The 19,139-nt window shown below is 49.6% G+C and overlaps 1 protein-coding gene across 1 annotated transcript in view; it reads right to left on the bottom strand.

Moving 5' to 3' along the window:
* LOC147104511 (solute carrier family 2, facilitated glucose transporter member 11-like) overlaps nt 1–19,139 on the bottom strand; it is a 124,736-nt gene that overhangs the window by 17,683 nt on the left and 87,914 nt on the right. Inside the window, exons 10-12 of the mRNA XM_085961871.1 lie at nt 18,444–18,554; nt 4,065–4,166; nt 3,010–3,085 (exon numbers count right to left, since the gene is read on the bottom strand). Of these exons, the coding sequence (XP_085817997.1) occupies nt 3,010–3,085; nt 4,065–4,166; nt 18,444–18,554 (289 nt within the window). The remainder of the gene's footprint in view (nt 1–3,009; nt 3,086–4,064; nt 4,167–18,443; nt 18,555–19,139) is intronic.

Below are 19,139 nucleotides of genomic sequence, written 5' to 3'. Positions count from 1 at the left end.
CGAGTTTTTCCAGAAACAGATCTCGTATTGTGGCCACATCATCGATGAAGAGGGGTTACATAAGTCCCCATACAAGATTGAGGCAGTAGTCAAGGCTCCAGCACTGGAAAATGTGTCACAACTGAGGTCGTTCCTCGGGCTGGTAAACTACTACCACAAGTTCTTACCAAATTTGTCTACGGTATTACACCCACTGAACACCCTACTGCAAACAGGGGTACCATGGAAGTGGGATGATGAACGTAGACGAGCTTTCCAGAAGTGTAAAGAATTGATCACATCAAAAGAGGTGTTGGCCCATTTGAACCCAGCACTACCAATTCGTTTGGCATGTGATGCATCACCCTATGGTATTGGAGCGGTGCTGTCACACAAATTCCCAGACGGGTTGGAGAGGCCAGTAGCCTTTGCGTCTCGGTCACTAACCTCAGCCGAGCGCAACTATGCCCAGATTGACAGGGAGGCCCTCAGCCTAGTATGGGGAGTAAAAAAATTCAACCACTATCTGCATAGGCAGAAGTTCACCTTGCTGACTGACCACCAACCACTTGTCTCCATCTTTAATCCTAAGAAGGGCGTTGCAGTGATGACTGCACAGCGGTTACAAAGATGGTCCCTGTTTCTAGGGGCGAATCAATATGAAATAGAATATAAAGGCACGAAACAGCATGGGAACGCTGATGGGCTATCGCGCCTGCCACTGCCTACTGTGGAGGAAGCACCAGCAGTGGACCCTATCGAGATATTTTATTCGTCAATAATTGAACGATTGCCAGTAACCAACGCGGATATAGAGAAGGAGACCCGCAATGATCCGACGCTGTCGCGGGTATATGAATTGACGGTGAGGGGATGGCCAACACATGGTGACTCACTGTTGCCAGCATTCTCATTCAGAAGAGAACAGCTGTCAGTATGCCAGGGGACAGTGATGTGTGGATCCAGAGTGGTGATTCCACCCAAGTTAAGGGAGAGATTGCTAAATGAGCTACATGAAGGTCATCTGGGGGGAGTGAAAATGAAAAGCCTTGCTAGGGCTTATGTGTGGTGGCCAGGAATCGATCAACAAATCGAAGACCTAACTAAGAGCTGCTTAGGATGCCAGAAGGTCCAAAATGCACCACCACATGCCCCTCTACACCCATGGGAGTGGCCCTCCTCTCCATGGCAATGGGTGCATATTGATTTCGCTGGTCCATTCATGGACTCTGTTCTTAATAGCAGTGGATGCTCATTCAAAGTGGCCTGAGGTGATAAAAATGTCTTCAACCACTACAGAGAAAACGATTGCAGTCCTACGGACCATATTTGCCAGAAACGGTTTGCCAGAGCAGATTTGCTCTGATAATGGACCACAGTTTGTGTCCGACGAGTTCCAAAAATTTATGAGAAGGAATGGGGTAAGGCATTACACATCCGTCCCGTATCATCCAGCCACAAATGGATTGGCTGAGAGGTTCATACAAACCTTTAAGAAGGCGATAAAGGCCATGTGCGATGATGACATTCCACTGCAGCATAAGATGGACAATTTCTTAGCCTACCGAAACGCGACACATGCAGTTACCAACCAGACCCCGGCCATGATGTTCTTTAACTGAAGGTTGAGATCTCGTCTGGACTTGCTCAGACCAAATGTGCGAAGAAATGTTGAGGACAAACAATTCCAGCACATCAATGAGAAGCCGACAAGGAGCTTCAATGTAGGGCAACCAGTCTTGGCCCGTGACTATCGAACAGAGAAATGGCAACCCAGAACGATATGTACAAGGCAGGGGCCATTAATGTACACAGTGGATATCGGGGAGAACATTGTGAGACGCCACGTCGATCAGATCTTAGCGTCACAGGAACGCGTCAACCCCATGTCTCGAGTACCTGGGGATGAACCCGACATACCGGTAGCATCTACTTCAGACCCAGTAGCAGTGGAACCCGATGAACTACCCGATGAAAAGGGGTCAGAATCGCCTCTGCACCAAGAACAAGAACCTCCGGAGAGGTGCTATCCCGAAAGGGTCAGGAAGCCGCCCCAAAGACTGAATCTATAAATGGACTTTTTTTGTTTAATGTATATGTTGAAATGTTAATTGTTATCTGAATATTAGGGGTACTACTAATCTAAAAGGGGAGGAATTGTAGTGTATGTGCCTTTAAGTCAGAACTACTTTTACAGCTCCTGTATACTGTAGTACCGGCAGTGACCACACCGGTATATAAGCTGTGCGCATGCCTCTGTACCCCTAGTCTTGAGACTACCCTCCTCCAGTAAAGACCTGTTTATTGTTAATGTACAGCATCCGTGTGATTATTTAATAACAGCATATCCACTGAACCACGGATCTAACAAAACCCTCATCCATGCCTTTGTTACCTCTAGACTTGACTATTCCAATGCACTCCTGGCCGGCCTCACTAGTTCTACCCTCCATAAACTTGAGGTCATCCAAACTCTGCTACCCATGTGCTAACTCGCACCAAGTCCCACTCACCCATCTCCCCTGTGCTTGCTGCCTACATTGACTCCCAGTTAAGCAAAGCCTTGATTTTAAAATTCTCATCCTTGTTTTCAAATCCCTCCATGGCCTCGCCCCATCTCATCTCTGTAATCTCCTCCAGCCCTATAATCCTCCTAGACCTCTGCTCTCCACTGGACTTTTGAACATCCCCGATTTTAAATGCTCTACCATTGGCGGCCGTGCCTTCAGCTGCCTAGGGTCCTAAGCTCTGGAATTCGCTTCCGAAATCTCTCCGCCTCTACTTTTTCCTCCTTTAAGATTCTCCTTTAAACCTACCTCTTCGACCAAGCTTTTGGTTATCTGCCCTAACATCTCCTTATATGGCTCGGTGTCAAAATTTTTTTTTTTTTGGATAAGTGCCTTGGAGTGTTTTATTACATTAAAGTATAAGTTGTTGTTATCTTTTTTTCTCTACAGATGTTGACTGGCCTGTTGTGTATATCCAGAATTTAGAGTTTTTCCTTCATATGATTACAATAGTGTGACCTACCTGGTCCAATGCCAAAGCTTAAGATGGATGCAAAGATGCAAATCATGCTCATGTATGGCATCCAGCTGATCTTGTCCTAGGTCAAGACAGATAGTATCAGTAAGACATGCATTATATTCCATCTGTCACATTCTTACCCACTCAATTACTGTCTATATCTCTTTGCAGCCTCTTTGTGTCCTCCTCACAGCTTACTTTCCTACCTAGTTTTGTATCTTCAGCAAACTTGATACATTACACTTGGTCCCCTCATACATTACTGAAAAGATGGGAATGGATTTGGGAGGCGACAACATGTTCAAAGACTTTGGAGAGGTGCAAGGGATGAGTTACCAAGACCAGACAGTGGTAGGAACTGGTACCAAAACTGCAACAAAGTGAGGATAAGTTACTGAGACCCTGATGGCACTGAATTAGTACCAGTGCAGTTCATCAAGTGTGATCACTAAAATAGACCATGACTGTCTCAGATGATATTTATTTGCCTCCTCAAATAGGGAGAGGACCTTCAGTGTAAAGTAATTCCTGCACACGTTGATTTGCTCTCTCACCTATTAGGTGAAATACTCAGGTTTATTACTGGTCAACAGCCTGGTGGAAAAGGGCAACGTTGGGTTTCCTAACCAGGAGAGAGCTTCCCTGCTGGTGAATGTAGCCATTTAAAAAGATTAGACACTGGTCATCACTACGTCAATCTGCAGATTGAGATGTGCCAAATGTGGTGCTGGACACCAGGGGCTTTATGCTGAGGCTGGATCAACGATGCCTTTACATATTTGTTTTGACGTCATTCTTGCAATTTACCAACTGAAAATCTCTTGTAATGGGAACCCAAGATGTTTGAGAATTTTGACACTAACTCCATTTCACAAGATTCTTCCCATTATGTCCACTTTAATGAAAACATAATCCACAATCTAGAAGAATTTGCAATGAGCCCATCCTAAACAACAACTAAATATAAATTGTCCTGGAAGTGGGCATCACATTCTGAAAATGCACTCATTCCAACCTGACTCCTTTCTTTTAACTGTGAGAAAGAGGCTGCGACTCACCTGGAGAGTCAATGAGATGGTGAACAATATTCCACAAACAACCATCAAACTGTAACCTCCCGCAAGCAGCACTTTGCGCCCAATCCGCTCAACAAACAGGTTCTAATAGAGGAAAATCACTGTTAGAACATGTCGATTAATCACATCTCCTTCTACACCCTATCCCAGTGAAAGCAATAAACATTCCTGGGTCTGCTGTGGCACACTGCAAATCTGTCTGAAACTCCTACACTGTCCAGACAATAGCAGAGCACAGAGCTCGGCATAAACCCAATCTCATGCTGCAGCTCAGCCCTGATTCTGAAACTTAGTGAGATCTGCAGTTTGGTCTGGTCTTGTGGCTGCCCCTGCAGTCTGCACCATGGGCTAGAATATTCATCTTCTGACGAAAGGTCATCGAAAGAATTGTTAACTCTGTTTCTCTCCACAGATCCTTCCTGACCTGCTGAGTGTTTCCAGCATGTTCTGTTTTTATTTCAGATTTCCAGCATCCACCATATTGCGCTTTTGTATTAGAGTATTCAATTGGCTTTGAATAGGTTGAAAATCTAGACCATAATAATCATCCATTTTAATCTATCTCAGTCCATAATCTATTCACACGCCTGCTCAGTACAGTACATTATAGTAGTGCAGTATCCCATTCACAGCCTGGACCAGTGCAGTAACCCATTCACAGTCTGGACCAGTGCAGTAACCCATTTACTGCACTGGTCCAGGCTGTGAATGGGATACTGCACTGGTCCAGGCTGTGAATGGGTTACTGCACTGGTCCAGGCCGTGAATGGGATACTGCACTGGTCCAGACTGTGAATGGGTTACTGCACTGGTCCAGGCTGTGAATGGGATACTGCACTGGTCCAGACTGTGAATGGGATACTGCACTGGTCCAGACTGTGAATGGGATACTGCATTGGTCCAGGCTGTGAATGGGTTACTGCACTGGTCCAGGCCGTGAATGGGATACTGCACTGGTCCAGACTGTGAATGGGTTACTGCACTGGTCCAGGCTGTGAATGGGATACTGCACTGGTCCAGACTGTGAATGGGATACTGCACTGGTCCAGGCTGTGGATGGGTTACTGCACTGGTCCAGACTGTGAATGGGATACTGCACTGGTCCAGACTGTGAATGGGATACTGCACTGGTCCAGACTGTGAATGGGATACTGCACTGGTCCAGACTGTGGGTGGATGAGTTTTGGAGCATGCGCGATGCTGAGAGGGTCGTGGATAGCACGTTTAGCGAGTTGTTCACGCCGCAGGGTAGGGCTGCACAGGCAGAAAGAAACTGGGTGACCATCAGGCGGAGCAACAGAGGCAGGCAGGAAGTGCAGGGGCCCCCTGCGGACATCCCCCTTTCAAACAGGTATACCAAGTTGGATACTGTTGAGGGGGATGACTCACCAGGGGAAGGCAGCAGCAGCCAGCTTCCTGGCACCAGGGACGCTTCTGCTGCTCAGAAAGGGAGGAAAAAGAGTGGGAGAGCAATAGTGGTAGGGGATTCTATCGTAAGGGGAACAGATAGGCGTTTCTGTGGCTGCAAACGTGACTCCAGGATGGTTTGTTGCCTCCCTGGGGCCAGGGTCATGGATGTCACTGAGCGGCTACAGGGCATTCTTAAGGGGGAGGGTGAGCAGGCAGAGGTCGTGGTCCACATTGGGACCAACGACATAGGTAGGAAGGGGGATGAGGTCCTGCATCAAGAATTTAGGGAGCTAGGTAACAGATTAAAGAGCAGGACCTCAAAGGTTGTAATCTCTGGATTACTCCCAGTGCCACGTGCTAGTGAGTATAGGAATAGGAGGATAGAGCAGATGAATGCATGGCTAAAGAGTTGGTGTAGGGGGGAGGGTTTTACTTTCCTGGATCACTGGGCCTGCTTCTGGGAAAGGTGGGACTTGTACAAGTCGGACGGGTTGCACCTGAACCAGAGCGGGACAAATATCCTTGCGGGAAGGTTTGCTAGCACTGTTGGGGGGGGTTTAAACTAACTTGGCAGGGGGATGGGATACAGAGGGGAGCTGAAATAGGGGGTGATGTGCTGCCAATTATAGAGAAAAAAACAAGTCAGCTTGGTAGACAGGGCAAATATACAAGGGCAAGGCTGGATGGCATCTATTTTAATGCAAGGAGTCTTGCAAATAAGGTGGATGAACTGAAGGTGTTGATAAGCACATGGGAGTATGATATTGTTGCTATCACGGAGACATGGTTGAGGGAGGGGCAAGACTGGCAGCTCAATATTCCGGGGTACAGAATCTTCAGGCGAGACAGAGGGGGGGGGTATAAGAGGAGGGGGTGTCGCAATATTAATTAAGGAGTCAATTACTGCAGTAAGGAGGGATGACATATTAGCAGGTTCCTCTAATGAGGCCATATGGGTGGAGCTTAAAAACAAGAAGGGGGCAAGCACTTTGCTGGGAGTGTACTATAGGCCTCCAAACAGTCAGGGGGAGATAGAGGAACAGATATATAGGCAAATCTCAGAGAAATGTGCAAATAATAGGGTAATAGTAATGGGGGATTTCAACTTCCCCAATATTAACTGGGATAGTCAGAGTGTGAAAGGCACAGAGGGTGTAGAATTCTTAAAGTGCATCCAGGAGAGCTTTTTGAGCCAGCATGTAGAAGGTCCTACAAGAGAGGGGGCGGTACTGGACCTAATTCTAGGGAATGTGGCCGGCCAAGTGGAAGAAGTGCTAGTAGGTGAGCACTTTGGTGACAGTGACCATAATATGGTGAGATTTAAGGTGGTCATGGAAAAGGACAGGGATGGGCCGGAAATAAAGGTTCTAAATTGGGGGAAGGCCGATTTTAATAGGATAAGGCAGGATCTGGCCAAAATGGACTGGGATCAGCTACTTGTAGGAAAATCCGCATCAGAGCAATGGGAGGCTTTCAGAAGGGAGATTGAGATCATACAATGGCAACATGTTCCCGTAAAGGTCAAGGGTGGTTCCAAAAACCACAGGGAACCTTGGATGTCAGGGAATATACGAGAATGGATTAAAAAAAAAAGTGGGCTTTTGGCAGATACAAAAGGCTAAAGACGGAGGAAGCCCTAGAGGAGTACAAAAAGTGCAGGGGGATATTTAAAAAGAAATTAGGAGATCAAGGAGGGGCCATGAAATAACACTGGCGAGCAAAATAAAGGAAAATCCTAAGATGTTTTATAAGTATATTAAGGGTAAGAGGATAACTAGGGAAAAAATAGGGCCCATTAGGGACAAAAGTGGAAATCTGTGTGTGGAGCCGGAAGATGTAGGAGGGGTTCTAAATGAATTTTTTGCATCTGTTTTCACTATGGAGAGGGACGATGTAGACATAGAAATAGGGCGGGGGGACTGTGATATGCTCGAACATATTAACATCGAGAGGGAGGAGGTATTGGCGGTTTTAGCAGGCCTAAAAATGGATAAATCCCCAGGCCCGGACGAAATGTATCCCAGGCTGCTGTGTGAGGCAAAGGAAGAGATTGCGGGGGCTCTAACACACATATTCAGAACCTCTCTGGCCACAGGGGATGTGCCAGAGGACTGGAGAACCGCTAATGTAGTTCCATTATTCAAGAAGGGGCGTAGGAAAAAACCGGGGAACTACAGGCCAGTGAGCCTAACATCAGTGGTGGGAAAATTATTGGAAAAAATTCTGAGGGACAAAATTAGTCTCCACTTGGAGAGGCAAGGATTAATCAGGGATAGTCAACATGGCTTTGTCAAGGGAAGATCATGTCTGACTAATTTGATTGAATTTTTTGAGGGGGTGACTAGGTGTGTGGATGAGGGTAACGCAGTGGATGTGGTATACATGGATTTCAGTAAGGCCTTCGATAAAGTCCCGCACAGGAGACTGGTCAAGAAGGTAAGAGCCCATGGAATCCAGGGTGCCTTGGCACGTTGGATACAAAACTGGCTTAGTGACAGAAGGCAGAGGGTGATGGTCGAGGGTTGTTTTTGTGACTGGAAGCCTGTGGCCAGTGGGGTACCACAGGGATCGGTGCTGGGTCCCTTGCTGTTTGTGGTCTACATTAATGACTTGGATATGAATGTAAGTTCGCGGATGATACAAAAATTGGTAGGGTGGTATATAGCGAGGAGGGTAGTCTCAGTCTGCAGGACGATATAGATGGGTTGGTCAGATGGGCGGAACAGTGGCAAATGGAATTTAACCCGGAAAAGTGCGAGGTGATGCACTTTGGGGGGACTAACAAGGCAAGGGAATACACAATGAATGGTAAGACCCTAGGTAAGACGGAGGGTCAGCGGGATCTGGGTGTGCAAGTACACAGATCCCTGAAGGCGGCGGAACAGGTGGATAAGGTGGTAAAAAAGGCATATGGGATACTTGCTTTCATTAGCCGAGGCATAGAATATAAGAGCAAAGAGGTTATGATGGAGCTGTATAAAACACTGGTTAGGCCACAGCTGGAATACTGTGTGCAGTTCTGGTCGCCACACTACAGGAAGGGTGTGATAGCTTTGGGGAGGGTGCAGAGGAGGTTCACCAGGATGTTACCAGGGCTGGAGCGCTTCAGCTATGAAGAGAGACTGGGCAGATTGGGATTTTTTCCTTGGAGCAGAGGAGGCTGAGGGGGGACATGATTGAGGTGTACAAAATTATGAGGGGCATAGATAGGATGGATACTAAGGAGCTTTTTCCCTTAGTAGAAGGGTCAATAACTAGGGGGCATAGATTCAAGGTAAAGGGCGGGAGGTTTAGAGGGGATTTGAGAAAGAACTTTTTCACCCAGAGGGTGGTTGGAGTCTGGAACTCACTGCCTGAAAGGGTTGTGGAGGCTGGAACCCTCACAACATTCAAGAAGCATTTGGATGAGCACTTGAAATGCCATAGCATACAAGGCAATGGACCAAATGCTGGAATATGGGATTAGATTAAACAGGGCGTGATGGCTGGCGCGGACACGATCGGCCGAAGGGCCTCTATCCGTGCTGTATAACTCTATGACTCTAACCCATTCACAGTCTGGACCAGTGCAGTATCCCATTCACAGCCTGGACCAGTGCAGTATCCCATTCACAGCCTGGACCAGTGCAGTATCCCAATCACAGCCTGGACCAGTGCAGTGTCCCATTCACAGCCTGCACCAGTGCAGTAACCCATTCACAGCCTGGACCAGTGCAGTGTCCCATTCACGGCCTGGACCAGTGCAGTAACCCATTCACAACCTGGACCAGTGCAGTGTCCCATTCACGGCCTGGACCAGTGCAGTAACCCATTCACAGCCTGGACCAGTGCAGTATCCCATTCACGGCCTGGACCAGTGCAGTGTCCCATTCACAGCCTGGACCAGTGCAGTAACCAAATCACAGTCTGGACCAGTGCAGTAACCCATTCACAGTCTGGACCAGTGCAGTAACCCATTCACAGTCTGGACCAGTGCAGTAACCCATTCACAGCCTGGACCAGTGCAGTATCCCATTCACAGCCTGGACCAGTGCAGTATCCCATTCGCAGCCTGGACCAGTGCAGTATCCCATTCACAGCCTGGCCCAGTGCAGTATCCCATTAACAGCCTGGACCGGTGCAGTAACCCATTCACAGTCTGGACCAGTGCAGTATCCCATTCACAGCCTGGACCAGTGCAGTATCCCATTCACAGCCTGGACCAGTGAAGTATCCCATTCACAGCCTGGACCAGTGCAGTATCCCATTCACAGCCTGGACCAGTGCAGTATCCCATTCACAGCCTGGACCAGTGCAGTAACCCATTCACAGCCTGGACCAGTGCAGTAACCCATTCACAGCCTGGACCAGTGCAGTATCCCATTCACAGCCTGGACCAGTGCAGTATCCCATTCACAGTCTGGACCAGTGCAGTATCCCATTCACAGTCTGGACCAGTGCAGTATCCCATTCACAGCCTGGACCAGTGCAGTATCCCATTCACAGTCTGGACCAGTGCAGTATCCCATTCACGGCCTGGACCAGTGCAGTATCCCATTCATGGCCTGGACCAGTGCAGTATCCCATTCATGGCCTGGACCAGTGCAGTAACCCATTCACAGTCTGGACCAGTGCAGTATCCCATTCACAGTCTGGACCAGTGCAGTATCCCATTCATGGCCTGGACCAGTGCAGTAACCCATTCACAGCCTGGACCAGTGCAGTATCCCATTCACGGCCTGGACCAGTGCAGTAACCCATTCACAGCCTGGACCAGTGCAGTATCCCTTTCACGGCCTGGACCAGTGCAGTAACCCATTCACAGTCTGGACCAGTGCAGTATCCCATTCACGGCCTGGACCAGTGCAGTATCCCATTCACAGCCTGGACCAGTGCAGTATCCCATTCACGGCCTGGACCAGTGCAGTATCCCATTCACAGCCTGGACCAGTGCAGTATCCCATTCACAGCCTGGACCAGTGCAGTATCCCATTCACGGCCTGGACCAGTGCAGTAACCCATTCACAGCCTGGACCAGTGCAGTATCCCATTCACAGCCTGGACCAGTGCAGTATCCCATTCACGGCCTGGACCAGTGCAGTAACCCATTCACGGTCTGGACCAGTGCAGTATCCCATTCACGGCCTGGACCAGTGCAGTATCCCATTCACGGCCTGGACCAGTGCAGTATCCCATTCACGGCCTGGACCAGTGCAGTATCCCATTCACGGCCTGGACCAGTGCAGTATCCCATTCACGGCATTGACCAGTGCAGTATCCCATTCACAGTCTGGACCAGTGCAGTATCCCATTCACATCCTGGACCAGTGCAGTATCCCATTCACAGCCTGGACCAGTGCAGTATCCCATTCACAGCCTGGACCAGTGCAGTAACCCATTCACAGCCTGGACCAGTGCAGTATCCCATTCACAGCCTGGACCAGTGCAGTATCCCAGTCACAGCCTGGACCAGTGCAGTATCCCATTCACAGCCTGGACCAGTGCAGTAACCCATTCACAGCCTGGACCAGTGCAGTAACCCATTCACAGTCTGGACCAGTGCAGTAACCCATTCACAGCCTGGACCAGTGCAGTAACCCATTCACAGCCTGGACCAGTGCAGTAACCCATTCACAGCCTGGACCAGTGCAGTAACCCATTCACAGCCTGGACCAGTGCAGTAACCCATTCATAGCCTGGACCAGTGCAGGAACCCATTCACAGCCTGGACCAGTGCAGTAACCCATTCACAGTCTGGACCAGTGCAGTATCCCATTCACAGCCTGGACCAGTGCAGTATCCCATTCACAGCCTGGACCAGTGCAGTATCCCATTCACAGCCTGGACCAGTGCAGTAACCCATTCACAGCCTGGACCAGTGCAGTATCCCATTCACAGCCTTGACCAGTGCAGTATCCCATTCACAGCCTGGACCAGTGCAGTAACCCATTCACAGCCTGGACCAGTGCAGTAACCCATTCACAGCCTTGACCAGTGCAGTATCCCATTCACAGCCTGGACCAGTGCAGTATCCCATTCACGGTCTGGACCAGTGCAGTATCCCATTCACAGCCTGGACCAGTGCAGTAACCCAATCACAGTCTGGACCAGTGCAGTAACCCATTCACAGCCTGGACCAGTGCAGCATCCCATTCACAGCCTGGACCAGTGCAGTATCCCATTCACAGCCTGGACCAGTGCAGTAACCCATTCACAGCCTGGACCAGTGCAGTATCCCATTCACAGCCTGGACCAGTGCAGTATCCCATTCACAGCCTGGACCAGTGCAGTAACCCATTCACAGCCTGGACCAGTGCAGTATCCCATTCACAGCCTGGACCAGTGCAGTATCCCATTCACAGCCTGGACCAGTGCAGTATCCCATTCACAGCCTGGACCAGTGCAGTATCCCATTCACAGCCTGGACCAGTGCAGTATCCCATTCACAGCCTGGACCAGTGCAGTAACCCATTCACAGCCTGGACCAGTGCAGTATCCCATTCACAGCCTGGACCAGTGCAGTAACCCATTCACAGCCTGGACCAGTGCAGTAACCCATTCACATCCTGGACCAGTGCAGTATCCCATTCACAGCCTGGACCAGTGCAGCAACCCATTCACAGCCTGGACCAGTGCAGTATCCCATTCACAGCCTAGACCAGTGCAGTATCCCATTCACAGCGTGGACCAGTGCAGTATCCCATTCACAGCCTGGACCAGTGCAGTATCCCATTCACGGCCTGGACCAGTGCAGTATCCCATTCACTGCCTGGACCAGTGCAGTAACCGATTCACGGCCTGGACCAGTGCACTATCCCATTCACAGCCAGGACCAGTGCAGCAACCCATTCACAGTCTGGACCGGTGCAGTATCCCATTCACAGCCTGGACCAGTGCAGTATCCCATTCACAGCCTGGACCAGTGCAGTAACCCATTCACAGCCTGGACCAGTGCAGTATCCCATTCACAGCCTGGACCAGTGCAGTAACCCATTCACAGCCTGGACCAGTGCAGAATCCCATTCACAGCCTGGACCAGTGCAGTATCCCATTCACAGCCTGGACCAGTGCAGTATCCCATTCACAGTCTGGACCAGTGCAGTATCCCATTCACGGCCTGGACCAGTGCAGTAACCCATTCACAGTCTGGACCAGTGCAGTATCCCATTCATGGCCTGGACCAGTGCAGTAACCCATTCACAGCCTGGACCAGTGCAGTATCCCATTCACGGCCTGGACCAGTGCAGTAACCCATTCACAGCCTGGACCAGTGCAGTATCCCTTTCACGGCCTGGACCAGTGCAGTAACCCATTCACAGTCTGGACCAGTGCAGTATCCCATTCACGGCCTGGAGCAGTGCAGTATCCCATTCACAGCCTGGACCAGTGCAGTATCCCATTCACGGCCTGGACCAGTGCAGTATCCCATTCACAGCCTGGACCAGTGCAGTATCCCATTCACAGCCTGGACCAGTGCAGTATCCCATTCACGGCCTGGACCAGTGCAGTAACCCATTCACAGCCTGGACCAGTGCAGTATCCCATTCACGGCCTGGACCAGTGCAGTAACCCATTCACGGTCTGGACCAGTGCAGTATCCCATTCACGGCCTGGACCAGTGCAGTATCCCATTCACGGCCTGGACCAGTGCAGTAACCCATTCACGGTCTGGACCAGTGCAGTATCCCATTCACGGCCTGGACCAGTGCAGTATCCCATTCACGGCCTGGACCAGTGAAGTATCCCATTCACGGCCTGGACCAGTGCAGTATCCCATTCACGGCCTGGACCAGTGCAGTATCCCATTCACGGCCTTGACCAGTGCAGTATCCCATTCACAGCCTGGACCAGTGCAGTAACCCATTCACAGCCTGGACCAGTGCAGTATCCCATTCACAGCCTGGACCAGTGCAGTAACCCATTCACAGCCTGGACCAGTGCAGTATCCCATTCACAGCCTGGACCAGTGCAGTATCCCAGTCACAGCCTGGACCAGTGCAGTATCCCATTCACAGCCTGGACCAGTGCAGTATCCCATTCACAGCCTGGACCAGTGCAGTAACCCATTCACAGCCTGGACCAATGCAGTAACCCATTCACAGCCTGGACCAGTGCAGTAACCCATTCACAGCCTGGACCAGTGCAGTAACCCATTCATAGCCTGGACCAGTGCAGGAACCCATTCACAGCCTGGACCAGTGCAGTAACCCATTCACAATCTGGACCAGTGCAGTATCCCATTCACAGCCTGGACCAGTGCAGTATCCCATTCACAGCCTGGACCAGTGCAGTATCCCATTCACAGCCTGGACCAGTGCAGTAACCCATTCACAGCCTGGACCAGTGCAGTATCCCATTCACAGCCTTGACCAGTGCAGTATCCCATTCACAGCCTGGACCAGTGCAGTAACCCATTCACAGCCTGGACCAGTGCAGTAACCCATTCACAGCCTTGACCAGTGCAGTATCCCATTCACAGCCTGGACCAGTGCAGTATCCCATTCACAGCCTGGACCAGTGCAGTAACCCATTCACAGCCTGGACCAGTGCACTTTCCCATTCACGGTCTGGACCAGTGCAGTATCCCATTCACGGCCTGGACCAGTGCAGTATCCCATTCACGGCCTGGACCAGTGCAGTAACCCATTCACGGCCTGGACCAGTGCAGTATCCCATTCACAGCCTGGACCAGTGCAGTATCCCATTCACAGTCTGGACCAGTGCAGTAACCCATTCACGGCCTGGACCAGTGCAGTATCCCATTCACGGCCTGGACGAGTGCAGTATCCCATTCACAGCCTGGACTAGTGCAGTAACCCAATCACAGTCTGGACCAGTGCAGTAACCCATTCACAGCCTGGACCAGTGCAGTATCCCATTCACAGCCTGGACCAGTGCAGTATCCCATTCACAGCCTGGACCAGTGCAGTAACCCATTCACAGCCTGGACCAGTGCAGTATCCCATTCACAGCCTGGACCAGTGCAGTATCCCATTCACAGCCTGGACCAGTGCAGTAACCCATTCACAGCCTGGACCAGTGCAGTATCCCATTCACAGCCTGGACCAGTGCAGTGACCCATTCACGGCCTGGACCAGTGCAGTATCCCATTCACAGCCTGGACCAGTGCAGTATCCCATTCACAGCCTGGACCAGTGCAGTATCCCATTCACAGCCTGGACCAGTGCAGTAACCCATTCACAGCCTGGACCAGTGCAGTATCCCATTCACAGCCTGGACCAGTGCAGTAACCCATTCACAGCCTGGACCAGTGCAGTAACCCATTCACAGCCTGGACCAGTGCAGTAACCCATTCACATCCTGGACCAGTGCAGTATCCCATTCACAGCCTGGACCAGTGCAGCAACCCATTCACAGCCTGGACCAGTGCAGTAACCCATTCGCAGCCTGGACCAGTGCAGTATCCCATTCACAGCGTGGACCAGTGCAGTATCCCATTCACAGCCTGGACCAGTGCAATATCCCATTCACGGCCTGGACCAGTGCAGTATCCCATTCACTGCCTGGACCAGTGCAGTAACCGATTCACGGCCTGGACCAGTGCACTATCCCATTCACAGCCAGGACCAGTGCAGCAACCCATTCACAGTCTGGACCGGTGCAGTATCCCATTCACAGCCTGGACCAGTGCAGTATCCCATTCACAGCCTGGACCAGTGCAGTATCCCATTCACAGCCTGGACCAGTGCAGTATCCCATTCACAGCCTGGACCAGTGCAGTATCCCATTCACATCCTGGACCAGTGCAGTATCCCATTCACAGTCTGGACCAGTGCAGTATCCCATTCACAGCCTGGACCAGTGCAGTATCCCATTCACAGTCTGGACCAGTGCAGTATCCCATTCACAGTCTGGACCAGTGCAGTATCCCATTCACAGCCTGGACCAGTGCAGTATCCCATTCACAGCCTGGACCAGTGCAGTATCCCATTCACAGCCTGGACCAGTGCAGTAACCCATTCACAGCCTGGACCAGTGCAGTATCCCATTCACAGCCTGGACCAGTGCAGTATCCCATTCACAGCCTGGATCAGTGCAGTATCCCATTCACAGCCTGGACCTGGACCAGTGCAGTAACCCATTCACAGCCTGGACCAGTGCAGTAACCCATTCAGAGTCTGGACCAGTGCAGTATCCCGTTCACAGACTGGACCAGTGCAGTAACCCATTCAGAGTCTGGACCAGTGCAGTAACCCATTCAGAGTCTGGACCAGTGCAGTATCCCATTCACAGCCTGGACCAGTGCAGTATCCCATTCACGGCCTGGACCAGTGCAGTAACCCATTCACAGCCTGGACCAGTGCAGTATCCCATTCACGGCCTGGACCAGTGCAGTAACCCATTCACAGCCTGGACCAGTGCAGTATCCCATTCACAGCCTGGACCAGTGCAGTAACCCATTCACGGCCTGGACCAGTGCAGTAACCCATTCACAGTCTGGACCAGTGCAGTAACCCATTCACATTCTGGACCAGTGCAGTATCCCATTCACAGCCTGGACCAGTGCAGTATCCCATTCACAGCCTGGACCAGTGCAGTATCCCATTCACAGCCTGGACCAGTGCAGTAACCCATTCACCGCCTGGACCACTGCAGTATCCCATTCACAGCCTGAACCACTGCAGTAACCCATTCACAGCCTGGACCAGTGCAGTATCCCATTCACAGCCTGGACCAGTGCAGTATCCCATTCACAGTCTGGACCAGTGCAGTAACCCATTCACAGCCTGGACCAGTGCAGTATCCCATTCACAGCCTGGACCAGTGCAGTATCCCATTCACAATCTGGACCAGTGCAGTAACCCATTCACAGCCTGGACCAGTGCAGTATCCCATTCACAGCCTGGAGCAGTGCAGTATCTCATTCACAGCCTGGACCAGTGCAGTAACCCATTCACAGCCTGGACCAGTGCAGTATCCCATTCACAGCCTGGACCAGTGCAGTATCCCATTCACAGTCTGGACCAGTACAGTAACCCATTCACAGCCTAGACCAGTGCAGTATCCCATTCACAGCCTGGACCAGTGCAGTATCCCATTCACAGCCTGGACCAGTGCAGTATCCCATTCACAGTCTGGACCAGTGCAGTATCCCATTCACAGCCTGGACCAGTGCAGTATCCCATTCACAGCCTGGACCAGTGCAGTATCCCATTCACAGTCTGGACCAGTGCAGTATCCCATTCACAGCCTGGACCAGTGCAGTATCCCATTCATAGTCTGGACCAGTGCAGTATCCCATTCACAGCCTGGACCAGTGCAGTAACCCATTCACAGTCTGGACCAGTGCAGTATCCCATTCACAGCCTGGACCAGTGCAGTATCCCATTCACAGCCTGGACCAGTGCAGTATCCCATTCACAGCCTGGACCAGTGCAGTAACCCATTCACAGCCTGGACCAGTGCAGTAACCCATTCACAGCCTGGACTAGTGCAGTAACCCATTCACAGCCTGGACCAGTGCAGTATCCCATTCACAGCCTGGACCAGTGCAGTAACCCATTCACAGCCTGGACCAGTGCAGTAACCCATTCACAGCCTGGACCAGTGCAGTATCCCATTCACAGCCTGGAGTAGTGCAGTATCCCATTCACAGCCTGGCCTGGCACAGTACAGTAATCCATTCACAGTCTGTTACAGTTCACTAATCCATTCACAGACTATTACAGTACTAGAATGCAAGATCACTAGATAATTAAAAATGAGGAAGGTCTTTCAGCCCACCTTGATTCATCTATCCAGGCATATCCGCCGCCCCCCCCCCCCACCACCAATGTAAAATCCAATTGTTTCTTCAATGATTCCAGCGTTTTTGGCTCCATTACAGACTGAAAAGCCCCAGTCTCTCCAGTGTTTCCTCACAACTCAGACCCCTGACACTGGCGATCAGCGTCGTGCCTCTTCTCTGCTATATAAATGCAAGCTGTTGTTGTTGCACTGCCTCCAGTGTTTGAATATCTCTCATTTCCTGGTGGCCAGGACTGGATGCAAAATTCAAGGTGTGGTGTGATCGGTGCACTGTACAGTTTGACTCATACCCTCTCATGTTATCTCTTACTGTTTTGGCTGTGTAGTTAAAAATCCTACTGACTTAGTGGATTGCTGCTCAGCATTGGTTGGACATGTTTAGCACAATGTCTACTACTCCTAGGTCTCTTTCAGTTTTATCCTTAAATATTTCAACACCGTTCATGGAGTGCGTGATGTCTATTTTTACTGACTCCAAGATGCATTGTACTGAAGTGAGAGAGCTTTCACCAGTCACAATGCAGTTTCCATAATAGCAGGTAAAATAAATGAGCCATTTGCAATAAAATAACTTGTAACAATGAAGAGTTTGCTATACAGCAGGGAAATTACAGGGGGATTTTTGTTGATTTATGTTACCTGATTATCCTATGTGTAACATTTCAGTCTGTGTATTATCCAGTGCATGACACCCTCTAGCCTATGTGTTACCTAGTGTTCAACACAATCACACCGTTGTATTATCCTGTAACACACTCCAGTCTGTTCATTATCTTGCACATACCGTATTCTATCCTGCGCATTATCCTGTATGCAACACACCAACCAATGTATTATCTTGGATACAATGCATTTTACCAAATACATTATTGTGTAAATACTTCTCACCACCCTGTACATTATGCGTGTGTAGTATTCTTCAGCTTGTGTATTATCCGGTGTATAACCTGTGCATTGTACTTTTGAATCTAAAAAGAGATGGGGTCTTTCAGAACTGTTAAATTGGTCCATTGACCAAGCACGAGCCAAAATGCAAGGTGGGGAGATGACTCTACTCTGGTGCCATTGTGCTCCCTGTAATTTATGTGGGAAACAAAAGGGATTTGGAATAAAATAAATAATAATAAGCAAATAAACTAATAAATGAATCATTAAGAGAAATTGTTTCACGGTGAAACAAAGGAGAATTAAAACAGTACGTACACTTGTTAATGAAGTGATGAACTCACAGCACCCAGTTCCAATAGCGGCATACTGGATCTTTTCATTGGGAATTCCGGCAGCACGAAACACATACACGGCGTAGAAATATGTCTGATGGGGAAAAAAAGGCATTAAACTCAGAGTCCAACCACATACACAGGGTCTGTTAATACACTGGGCATGCAATAAGTTTTTATACTATATATAAACACAGGATTTGCTTTTCCTGTATAATATAATACAATACTGCTGTTCCCGGTGATGTTCAATGTGTTATATAATATACACACAGTCTGCTGTTCCCGGTGATATACAGTGTGTTATATAATATACACACAGTCTGCTGTTCCCGGTGATATACAGTGTGTTGTTATAATATACACACAGTCTGCTGTTCCCGGTGATGTTCAATGTGTTATATAATATACACACAGTCTGCTGTTCCCGGTGATATACAGTGTGTTGTTATAATATACACACAGTCTGCTGTTACCGGTGATGTTCAATGTGTTATATAATATACACACAGTCTGCTGTTCCCGGTGATATACAGTGTGTTGTTATAATATACACACAGTCTGCTGTTCCCAGTGATGTTGTGTGTTGTTATAATATACACACAGTCTGCTGTTCCCGGTGATGTTCAGTGTGTTATATAATATGCACACAGTCTGCTGTTCCCGGTGATATACAATG

The sequence above is a fragment of the Somniosus microcephalus genome, chromosome 19, assembly GCF_052327205.1.
Source record: "Somniosus microcephalus isolate GS21.2 chromosome 19, FLI_Smic_1.0, whole genome shotgun sequence".
In the NCBI taxonomy this organism is placed as follows: domain Eukaryota; kingdom Metazoa; phylum Chordata; class Chondrichthyes; order Squaliformes; family Somniosidae; genus Somniosus; species Somniosus microcephalus.
Note: the sequence above shows the minus strand (reverse complement) of the source record. Positions and strands in the feature narration are given on the sequence as shown.